The 11,916-nt window shown below is 48.9% G+C and overlaps 1 protein-coding gene and 2 non-coding genes across 3 annotated transcripts; 2 read left to right on the top strand and 1 right to left on the bottom strand.

Moving 5' to 3' along the window:
- Window positions 1–2,602: 2,602 nt before the first annotated feature.
- LOC149371839 (bifunctional arginine demethylase and lysyl-hydroxylase JMJD6-A-like) lies at window positions 2,603–4,532 on the top strand. The gene is made up of 2 exons (XM_089585367.1): window positions 2,603–3,459; window positions 4,241–4,532. Exons 1-2 carry the CDS (start codon window positions 2,603–2,605, stop codon window positions 4,530–4,532), a joined length of 1,149 nt encoding a protein of 382 aa, XP_089441493.1.
- A 2,880-nt stretch (window positions 4,533–7,412) lies between these two features.
- On the top strand, window positions 7,413–7,529 carry TRNAL-CAA (transfer RNA leucine (anticodon CAA)). The gene is made up of 2 exons: window positions 7,413–7,450; window positions 7,484–7,529. It is a non-coding gene; the product is annotated as a tRNA-Leu (tRNA).
- Window positions 7,530–8,315: 786 nt separating this feature from the next.
- Window positions 8,316–8,432, bottom strand: TRNAL-CAA (transfer RNA leucine (anticodon CAA)). The gene is made up of 2 exons: window positions 8,395–8,432; window positions 8,316–8,361 (listed from the first exon to the last, which is right to left on the bottom strand). It is a non-coding gene; the product is annotated as a tRNA-Leu (tRNA).
- Between the last annotated feature and the right edge of the window lie 3,484 nt (window positions 8,433–11,916).

The raw sequence follows: 11,916 nt of genomic DNA, 5'->3' as shown, positions 1-11,916 counted from the left end.
CTGCCAAATCGACTTTCGCAATTTAGCACGAAAGAAGTTGCGTGGCTGGCTCCTCGAGATTTTTGCTGTATCCGTCACAGAAAGCTTCCGCGCATACAACGGGTACGGCGTACGTCAGCGGTGGGATTCGAACGTACTCCTCCTCTTTTCCAGCTCTGGAAAGGAAACCGCGAGCGCGGAGCGGCGGCTGTATCCATGCCTTCGCGGCTGGGTAATGAGCGCGTGGAAACAGCTCGCTGGTGTAAAGTGTCACCTCGCCCTGGTGCCTTAGCCGCAAGAGGAGTAAGACAGCTGCTGAACAGAACAGCATGCACTGCTAAGGGCAGTGAACAACCGAGTCCATACGAAGCCAAACAAAAAAAAAACGAAGAAAACGAAATCCTGGTACAGGCGCTTTACAGCTGGCGATCGCTGTAAAACCGAAAACCAAAAAGGGCAGATAACGCGCGCTGGATAGGAACACTTGGGGGTCATAATTCAAATAGGGAATAAATTGCGAAAAATGAAGACAGAAAAGGTAATAACAGGTTAATTAAAAGACTAGCGCATAAAACTGGGACAAAGACAGAGAAAGAGACAGGACGAGCGCTCGTCCTGTCTCTTTCTCTGTCTTTGTCCCAGTTTTATGTGCTAGTCTTTTAATTAACTATGACACACCAACTAGCCCAGCTTTCCGCTTTAATAACAGGTTACTGGGACATGAACACCGCTAATGTCAGCGTTACACAGGTGGAGCATATGTGTTCTGTGCTTGCCGGTAATTTGGGCGATCAGGCGGACACGGGAAAATTGGTTGTCGCTCTGATGGCGCGCTGCATACGCAGACGGGCCATCTTTTCGGCGGTGCTAATGTCTGCCGCTGAAAGATCCGCATATACTCAACGCATACAGTACTGCACCATTTGCCTGGCTTGCCAGTGTCGGTACTTGCTCCTTCTATAGCTGGTGTTGCTCTGGACTGCGTCGTTATGAGATATGGCGCCGTGCGAAACAAAGACAGTTGATTACGTAAAGTACAAGACTGCAGAAAGGCGACGCAAAGAAGTATGTACAGCAAAGCGAAGCTCGAAGCAGAGATGGCAGACGATATATATACGTATATATACTGTACGACGGAAATGCGCGGCGGTTCAATTATCTTGCTCCGCAACGGACCGGACGTTCTTCAAGATGTTCATGGGAGCGTCGCCGGACCTGCCGAGGTGACGTCAGCTCACGCTGGCTATCGCGCACATAGCGCGATAGTGGCTGAATTCAACACTTGCATCTCATAGCCGAGAGGCCTGTGGTTGGCTCACTACTGATATCCATCCTTGCGTTAGCCATCTACCGGCTATCACTTGCCACTTCTGCAATAACATGCGTCGATGCCGCCTTCACAAGGTGCCTGTCCGAGCACCCCTCGGCGCTTCAAGTCAGTGCAGCAACCCCCGGCCTGGTGCTCGGCTTCCCTAGGTGGAAGGCTTGTGAAAGGAGCCCGTACGTTCAAATCCCGTACAATGCGAGCTTGAAAATACTCTTCTATCGAAAGAGAGCTTCACTTACAGCTTCGGCTATCACAAATAACTGCATGCAGGCGACTGTGGTGACTGACCAAAAAGTAACATACCCGTTGTTTTCGTCTGTGCATTAAAATCGCTTGTGTGAGAATAGCACAACTGCGCCCTTCAACCTCTATATCTATCGCGTGTGTGCGTGTCTAAGTTCACCAGTGTCCACATTTACAGGAAGCTGGGAGTGTGCGGATCAAGTGCGACCGCGGGGATCTCCAACGGCAGTTGAGAAGGAAGTTTACAAAACACAGCTTGAACCTGAGCAATTAAGCCTCGGAGGCTGGTGTCTTCCCAAACGCCGTCCACACAGGACCAAGAACCTCCAGCCCGTTAGTCCTCGGGTAGTGACGCAGTGACCAGCGACTACGGGGAACCCCGACGCTCTGGCCGCATCTGGAAGCCTCCCGACAGGCTGTCTCTTTAAGAGGGAGGAAGTGCTGTATCGTTATCACGACAGATCATCGTGCGTCGGCTTCGGCGGCTTCGTCGGCTCGGCACGTGCGCATGACCGTGCGTGCACCTCCCCCACCATCTCTCTCTCTCCTTCGGCTACCGTTTAAAAGCGCTGGCCGGTTACCAATAAACGAATTCCTATCCCAGCTCCCTCGGTGGACTGTCTGTCTCGTATAGCGTCTCGCCGGTAGCATAGCGTCGAGGCGACTTAGTACTGCTACTGTTACTGCTACGATGAAGACATCGCTTAAAAAAAACAACGAAGCGAAATCCTGGGACGGGCGCTTTACAGCTGGCGATCGCTGTAAAACCAAAAAACAAAAAAGGCAGATGATAACGCGTGCTGGAGAGGAACACTTGGGGGTCGTAATTGAAATAGGGAATGGATTGCGAAAAATCAAGACAGAAAAGGTGATAACAGGTTACTAGGACATGAACACCGCTTCGTCTTCCTCACTGAGAAACCAGGCAACGAGAAAGAAGACCGCCGCTTGCGCATCGAAGGCGGCGCGCGGTCGAAGCAGCCGGCGCCATGGTCCGGTCCGAACATTAGGCTTAGATTGCGGGGCTTGATTGCTTCGTCCAAAATTGTCGCCATGTCGTCGCACTACCTGCAATTCCAGAAGGTGGCCGTGGACCGTGTGGAACGGGTCAAGGCCAAGCTGGGACTCAAGGACCACAAGCACTCCTCGCAGGCATCGGCCACCTCGCACCAGGACCGCACACAGCTGGTCAACACGCTCAAGACAGGGAAGGCGCACCCTTCGGACACCATCGAGAAGTTCCACGCCAAAGACCTGCCGCTGGACACCTTCGTTCGGAAGCATGACAAGCTCTGCCGTCCTGTGGTCATCAAGGGGCTCCTGGACGAATGGAAGGCTCTGGACCGCTGGTCCCTGTACAACCTCGTTTCTAAGCACAGTGACGACGAGTTCATCGTGGGCCGAGACCACAACCAGAACCCGGTGACGGTCAAGATGAAGTACTTCGCCTACTACCTCAAGGAGTACCGCGACCCGACACCCTTCCAAGTCTCGGATGACCTGGCCAGCGGCGGCAAGAAGAGGTTGCGCGAGGACTACGAGGTGCCTTCGTATTTCAAGGATGACATGTTCAAGTACGCCAGGGAGGCCGACCTGCCCCCCACCCGTTCTTTCAACCTCGGCCCTGCGCTCGCGGGAGACAGGATCCAGACGAACCCGCTCCACTGCAACCTTTGGAGCGCTCTGGTGCACGGAAGTCGCCTCTGGTGCCTGTTCCCGCACCATGTGCCGCAGGACCTCCTCTGCAACGACCACAGGGCGGCGCGCAAGGACCGCCGGCTAGAATCGGCCGTCGCCTGGTTCGAGAGGATCTACCCGAAGACGCAGTCCTCCCGCTGGCCGCGATACTTCAAGCCCCTGGAAATTATGCAGGCCTCCGGCGAAGTGGTCTTTGTACCCGCAGGATGGTGGTAAGCATGCGCTCTCATAACTTTTATTATTTTTTGCTAACTGCGGCTCAGCGAAAATTATTTAGCTGGTTCTCAGAAGCTTTGATAGGAATTAAGGTAGAGTAAGGCATGTTTCATTGTGATTCCTAAATTAAACACCTGCACCGTGGCCTGGGCTTTGTGCTGGCTGTAAAATTTGTTGAGAATGCTTGCCTGTGAATACTTACATGCAAGTTTCCTCAGGCGAACTGACGAAATAAATGTATGGAAAATAACGCTTTAATGAGAGGAAACATGAATAATGCTTTTCGCTTGGTTTGAAATGTCTGCAAATGATAGATCTGCAGAGCTTCACAGCCATTTATACGCTGGTGTTCGTCCGTTCTCCTTTTGCTTCGCTAATGCATGTTTGTGCAGGATTAAGGTGGAAACATACTTTTGATCTGGAGAAGCCGCGTATTGTACAAACGCATATTCGCGACCCTGACGTCAGTTCATAGATAATTCAGCCTCCCACGATCTCTGTAATAAAAGCTGCGGCGTCAGGACGACCGGCTTAACGGTTTAGCCAAGAAGCGATAGCACCGGCGAACGACTACAAGCGAAGCATAGAAACGACAAAGTTCTTCGGGATATTTCGGCTTTCAATCCGTCGTCCATGGAGTTAATTCGTGATTGTGCTATCCCATGCCGAGGGTAGCCGCTGTGCTGTGCCAAACGAGAAGGAATGCCTGCTTTCGCAGAGCTGAGCCGCCTTGCTCGTAGACGTTGAAACTTCGCCATTCCCCTCGCCGCCTCGCAGGTACGTCGCCATCAACCTTGAGGTGTGCGTGGCGATCTCGCACCACCACTGCAGCCCGACGAAGCTGGCGCAGGCGTGGCCTAAGCTGACGCGCGGCAACAAGAAGTTGGAGCGCGCCTGGTTCGAGGCACTGCGGCGCCGACGTCCCGAGCTGGCCGTGCTGGTGCCACGCAAGCAGCAGCGCCGCTCGCACGACAGCCACTCCTCCAAGACGGGCGACACGAGCGCCACCTCGTGCTCCAGCGACGTCGACAAGGACGGCTCTGACGAGATGTGCTCTGACAACTCGTGAACGCTGAGAGTAGTGCGCTCAGTAAAGATTCTTTTTTTTTTTTTTTCCCGCCCAGAGTTTGTCGAAGTCCTTTCGTCTGCGTCCCAAGAAAGTTCTGCATGTTCAGTATTAAGGAGCCACGACCTCACTCTGCCACACGCTGGCATCATGCAAAATGCTAGGCCAGAAGGCTCTCTATAATCGGAGCTCCGACTTCAACACGACCGGCGCAATGGCTCCACCATCATCATCATCAGCAGCAGTTACGGTGGTTGCAGGAAGGCCCCTCGCAGCGATCTGCAGCTGTCCTGCGGTACTCTGCCATCCTACGTTAAAAAATTTCCGAAGGAAATTTGCACAGTGAATTTATTCTCTCAGCTCATGGCCGGAGTATGTTTAAACTCTTTGTTCATGCCTTCTGTTATCGAGAAAAGCTCAATGGTTGGTGATGCAGCTGGTGTCGCGTTGCCACCTGTACTTCTACGAGGGAAGCGATGGTCTGGTTGGCCTGTGGCGCATCTTCTTATAATCAGTTGCATACCACGAAGAACATGAACCACAAAAGAAAAAGCTACTCTTGGGCATCTCATGACATGCTTACGGGTATCTACAGGCATGCAAGTAATCCATATGCATACCGAGGGAGTGAAACTTTGCTCTCTGTTGGCGGGGGATCGTATTGGAGGGATAAATTTAGGAGGAAGAGCGAGAATACAAATGTGTCCTGTGATGATGCGGTGGCTTTTACAAGATGCAGGACTTTTATGATCGGAGAGCACAGCATTAAATTTTAAACACCTCGACAGACCTAACCTTGATAACGACGATTGATATTTTACAGTGCTGATGATGATAATGATGATCCATCCCTGTAGGGGGCGCTCATGCAAAGCAAATTCTGTGGAAACAATTGAACACCTCATAATCAAATGTGATGGTATCCATCCGGATGTCGATGTAGGCGCAGTCACTCTTCCTGAGGCGCTAGGGTTTAAAGATAACAATGGTCATGTAAATAAATCTGCAGTGGAAGTTAGCAAGAAGCGATTGGATGATTGGTGGCTGAAAAGCAGAGATGTGGCATAAGGTTAGAATTGTAGGAAACCGTAGGTAAAGATGATGGTGATTCTTAATGAGAATTGCCAACACAGTAAACAACAAAAATAATAAAGAAATAAAAGCTGAGCATGGTGGCAATTGCCACCACCCCGTTTCAAAGGGAGCGCTCCTATCCATCCATCAATCCATCCATCCATCCATCCATCCATCCACCCATCCATCCACCCATCCATCCACCCATCCATCCACCCATCCATCCACCCATCCATCCACCCACCCATCCATCCACCCATCCATCCACCCATCCATCCACCCATCCATCCACCCACCCATCCACCCACCCACCCATCCGTCCACCCACCCGTCCGTCCGTCCGTCCGTCCATCCGTCCATCCGTCCGTCCATCCGTCCGTCCATCCGTCCGTCCGTCCGTCCGTCCGTCCGTCCGTCCGTCCGTCCATCCGTCCGTCCATCCGTCCGTCCATCCGTCCGTCTTGCAACAGATACATGTGCGTGCGTGAAAGATATTATCTCCACGTGCATAGTAATAAGTTCTTAGACCCTATAATTGAGTACCGCCTTTCGAATCAGATTTGCGAATCGCATTAAGACCGAAAAAGCGCAGTCACAGGGACCGCGCGACGCTGACTTCAGAGACCACAGTAGCAAAGAAATCAAGGCACACTACGCTTGATATCGAAGCATAACTTTAAAGTGTTCGGTTTGGTCCCACAGCCGTTGAAGCACATTACTCCGAAGCTATTCATGAAACAATAAAGGAGACAGCGTCAGCGCGTATGACTCCTGCAATGAAGCGGTGTCGAAGGTGCATTCCGCCTCCACGGCTCCACCCGCCCTTGTAGTTTTTACTGTGTCAAAATTTTCTGAATCCACGCGGTGCAGCTTTTATCAAAACTTTTGGTTCTGTCATTGAAATGGGGCAACGGCGACGCAGTACCTTATTCTGTAATCAGCAACGCATCTGCGTTAGTTTCTTGCGCAGGCGATTTTATATTGAAGAGAATCGCTGGATGCGATAGAAAGAAAGCGAGAAAGAAGGAAAGAAAGAGAAAGAAAGAAGGAAAGAAATAAAGAAGGAAAGGAAGAAAGAAAGAAAGAAAGAATGAAAGAAGAAAGGAAGAATGAATGAAAGAAAGAAAGAAAGAAAGAAAGAAAGAAAGAAAGAAAGAAAGAAAGAAAGAAAGAAAGAAGGAAAGAAAGAAAGGAAGAAAGAAAAGAAGGAAAGCAAACAAGCAAGCGCGCGAGCAGCAAAACACGGCCACAGTTGCTTTGTTCACCTTGAGCGCGGGGCGGTACGAAGGGCAGATGCTGAGCAGCTGCCCCTCCCGCAGCAGAAGCGTACGTAGCGTATGCCCGGCTGCAACGCACACGCGTGTGTATTGCACTGAATCCTGCAAAAATGTAGCTGGAGCTCACCGCGGGCTGGCTTCTTATCTTCGACAGTTTACTTTACGGCCCGCAATGTCATATTTTCGTTTTTCAGACATGTATATTCAAACATAATATCACAGCCACATTATTTTTTTAACATCTGATCTCCATTCCGCAAAAGAGAGCATTAGTCGCCAGCGCGGGGGGAGGGGGGGGGGGAGCATGAGGAGGACGGAGAAGGGGAGGGAGGGAGGGAAGGAGTAGAGGGGCGAGGAGACAATGTAACGATATCAGCGCTTATCCGCGTTCGGTTACGGCTCGGGTTCAGCAAGGTGTGTGCCAAAGCGCTTGGCGATGAAGCTGGACTTCGATAGCTTTTCACTAGCTTCATGTGGCAAGCATATAACAGGCATGCTATTGTTCGACCTTCTGAACGCAACGGACCGTGCTGTCAGGATGGCCGAGTGGTCTAAGGCGCCAGACTCAAGGTTCTCCCTTCCCTCTGATAGAGGGCTCGAGGCTTCTGGTCCACGGATGTGGGCGTGGGTTCGAATCCCACTTCTGACAGAAATTTTTGCAACTTCCATTACGATACGTTACGCGAGCTCTCTCAAGCCCTGCAGATTTGGAAAGATAGCTCACGACTGACTCTTCGCACGTGATGCTAGGCGTGGGTTCGAATCCCACTTGCGGAACTTTTTTTTAAAGTAAATTTTGAAATATATTTTGAAACAACAAAATTCGCAAGAACGCGGTTCAGAGGCTGGATGAATAAATTAATATGCCAATTTTTTCCTGCTCCTTATATTGTGTATGCAAGATTCCGTATCGAAAATTATTTTCAACATTTTTATAAATTTGAGAAAACGACTATGAACCTGACGGCATATGATTTTAACGCGCTAGAAAAAAAAAACCTAAAAACAAATTGAAGTTTAATGACATTATTACCAAAGCCGGTTAGCCAGCACAACTTGGTTATGCATATCGGCATTTAATACCTCCACTGGAACAAAGCGTGTAGGAACATGCTGTACTGAGAACTGAACGGTAGAACGATCGGATTACAACGATTTAAGTGCATAAAAATATCAGACGTTATCGGTACAGTCAATCGCGGCAAAAATGGCCGACTAATGCTATTTTTTATTCATAAGACGTATGATATTCGTATTCTGTCTTGCATTAGCGGTATACCTCGTCACTTATTAAAAAAAAATTGTCCACATAGCGGGATTCGAACCTACGCTCAAATGCGTAGACCTGAACCCCAGACCTTCACTAAAAAGGCGTGTAGGCGTATCTTCGTTATAACACCTGCCCAACTTTAGCCACGAAAGTTGCAAAAGTTTCTGTCAGAAGTGGGATTCGAACCCACGCCCACATTCGTGGACCAGAAGCCTCGAGCCCTCTATCAGAGGGAAGGGAGAACCTTGAGTCTGGCGCCTTAGACCACTCGGCCATCCTGACAGCACGTTCCGTTGCGTTCAAGAGTTCCAACAATAGCATGCGAGACATCTGTTTGACATGTCTTTTTTTTTTACACTCAGTGCAAATGGCTGCCTCGTGTAGCTAGTGAAAAGTTGGCAAAGTTCCTGAACACCCTCACGGCTCAGAGCTACGCACTTGTCAGTAGCGATAAGAGGCAACAGATCAAGCGCCTTGGCACTCCAGCCCTAACTCAACATAGATAAGTTCTGATAGCATTAGTTTTCTTTTCCCGCTACTGACTGCTCCGTTCTTTTTGCCGCGGAAATATGAGCCAGCAGTGACAAAATTATTGCAAAGATACCGACACTGTATTTCATGGACTCCATAAAAGAATAATAATTCAATTTAATTCAATCCGTTTACTTTCAGAGAGCCTTTCTATTTTGCTTCCATATCCCTTTTAGAGCTTGTCGTCTTGTCTTGTAGCGCCAGCTAGCTCGGCAGCATACCTTACTGAAGTGCGATAACACTTATAGTGGGCACTCTCCGCATTTAGCCGTCCGTTTTGTGTTTGTCTGTTTGCTTCTGGGTCATTCTACGCCAAACGCCCCAGACATTGCCCTCGACCGTCTCCGATTTTATTTTTTTATTTATTCATTCTTTTAGGCAATACAAGTATTGCCCACGAGGCAAGACAAAAGGAGACTATTGGTCTCCTGGCTAGGTCTTGGCCTCGCCGGACTATGTTCAAAATATTTGTTCAAAATATTCGTAGAAACTTATCCCAAAGTGCGTAATTTAGACCTAAAACATTTCCGCACAAACAGAAGAAATATTTGTGAGGAGAGCTCAATTTCAACGCTTCGAAAAGTCATACCGGCCCCGCTCAATAACCGATAAAAAAATCCCAATTTTACGAAATTTTTTGAAATTTTTGAAAAACATTTTTAAAATAGCATTTGCAGAGATTCTGGCTTTAGAGATTCAGATCCTGAATTTTTTGACATCATAAACATTTTTTTACAATTAAAAAAAATGTAAAATTTACCCTAATTTGACATTTACAAAACACTGACTTTCTCTCGGAAATTAAGAAATACCCATTTTGGTTCCCTAGATGACTATTAACTATAAAAAAATGTTGCAGCTGATGATCTGAGCACGTCGAAGTGAAATAAAGTACTGAAGTCGCAGAAAAATGCGTTTTGAACCATAAACAACCGTTTATCTCACCCTGAGGTGGTTCAAGTAAAGATGCAAACAATAGCCGGTTTAGCAGAACAGTTTATTGCAGTTGATTTCAGGAATTATAATCAAGATCATTTTCGTTTAAAGCGAAAAAAAAATTTTAAGTTGCTCTTTTGCCGGAAGTTGCTTCATTACCGTCATACGTCATGAACACTAACGCGCCATACAGTTATAGGGCGATGCTCGTGCGCTACCAAATTGCAGCGCTCTCAACGGCGTTTCGAGCAAACGGAGCGTGCCCGCTGACCGTGGCGAAGTGAACGGCCGCCGCTCTCAGCAGCGGCTTGACAGTGCGTCAGCACTTTCCGCAGCGGCGCGGCGGCCGTTTGGATCGGTTGTTTATAAACCTGCTCTACAACCTAACGTAACGGTCTTGGCACTAAAATGAATATTTGAAAATTTGCATAATTCATCTCAGTTAATTAGCTAATTAAGCGCAATAAAAATATTCTGAGGAGCGCCATATCATGGCGAACAATGTGTCGTTGGTTTCAGCGGGCAGCGGTTTACCGCTTTAAATCCTTGGTTCAAGTTACGTGAAACACCCTGTATAATCGTGTGCTATCGTGATTTCTATAGGTCACGCGAGCGCACAAGGCAAATTCTCGTGAGTATGTATCAGACGCGCATACAAGTGTCTCTGGCCCATGACCAACACACCATGTGATCTGTACATGCAGTCACTTGGATCAGCTGTATGACGTACCCATTCTCCCAACTACACTAATGCATTGCAGTGAAGCGTCCTTACCGAGAGCCTTTAAGGCGCACAACTACAAAGCGGTACCCGGTGCGGTAGCCTGACGCGTCACTCCCACCCTTAACCAAGGGGTTTCGAATCAGCTTTTCCTTCTCCTCCTCCTTAAGGAAGTACCGCTGCTTGTCCTCCTCTTTAGAAGTGACATTCTCAGCAGCACCCACCTGGAGAGCATTCTCATTGGTAAGCAGGTGAACGGGGGGGTTTTTGGTTGCTGCCTCCTACGAAGTCAATGCCTTTACCAAGAAGAAACTCCCTCATACACCCTTCACTGTGAATTATTGAACCTAGCCGACTGCTACATACATGCATTATTCGCATGATATCCCCACTTGATCTATTTGATGCACTTATGTGACGAATCTCCGTGACGAATCTCAACTTCACTATTTTTCGCTAAGAAACATGCACGAATTTTTTTTTCTGCTACGAGCTCAGAATACAAAACTATTACCGGATCTAACGCTCGCGTTCTTTAGCATTGCTTTTAGTTCATTTTTGTAACTAATTTTCAGCTCTAAACCATTGTCAACTGATTCTCTTTTTAGAGCGCAGCTCATTGGCGCCCGTTTCTGCGTTTCGCGGCGTCGCCGTTGCCGTTGTCCGTTGTAACCAGCAGTGGACACCTTAGTGGCGCTTTAAGCTGCGAAACCAATGGAGCGGTAGCTTGGAAAGCAAAGGAGAGGAACTGCCCTCTTGGAACAGTGGACACCTCAATCATGCTTTAAGCTACGTGGCGGTAGTGACAGGTGTCCGCTGCACGCGTTAGCATTGGCAACGTAGTGCCATTTTAAGGAAAAGAAGTGCGCATAACTGGCTCCCTGGGTCAGTGGACGCCTGAATCGCGGTTATAGGTACGTGGGAGTTTGTTCTAGTAACGTTGTACGTGGGGTGATGAGAGAGAGAGATGTGGGCCTAAGGAAAGGAAGTGCGCATAACTGGCTCCCTGGGTCAGTGGACGCCTCAATCGCTGTTATAGGTACGTGGGGTGATGAGAGAGAACTGTGGGCTGCTGGCATTGACAACGTTGTGCCATTTTAAGGAAAGGATGTAAATAAAATTGGTTTTGGGGGAAAAGAAATGGCGCAGTATCTGTCTCACATACCTCGGCGGACACCTGAACTGCGCCGTAAGGGAAGGGAGGAAGGTAGGAGTGAAAGAAGAAAGAGAGAAAGAGGTGCCGTAGTGGAGGTCGCCAGAATAATTTCAACCACCTGGGGACCTTTAACGTGCACTGGCATCGTACTGCACAAGGGCGCCTCTTGCGTTTCACCTCCATCGAAACGCGGCCGTGGGGTGATGAGAGAGAGATGGGGTAAGCTGGCATTGACAACGTAGTGCCATTTTAAGAAAAGGATGCGCATAACTGGCTCCCTGGGTCAGTGGACGCCTGAATCGCGGTTGTAGGTACGTGGGGTGATGAGAGAGAGATGTGGGCTGCAGGCATCGACAACGTTGTGCCAGAAATGCAGCGCTGAAGCCTTAGGCCCTTGGCGTTCATTGTGTTCATTGGCGTTG

This window comes from Amblyomma mixtum, chromosome 1, assembly GCF_055824585.1.
Source record: "Amblyomma mixtum isolate Tamu chromosome 1, ASM5582458v1, whole genome shotgun sequence".
In the NCBI taxonomy this organism is placed as follows: domain Eukaryota; kingdom Metazoa; phylum Arthropoda; class Arachnida; order Ixodida; family Ixodidae; genus Amblyomma; species Amblyomma mixtum.
This window is presented reverse-complemented; position numbering and strand designations above follow the sequence as displayed.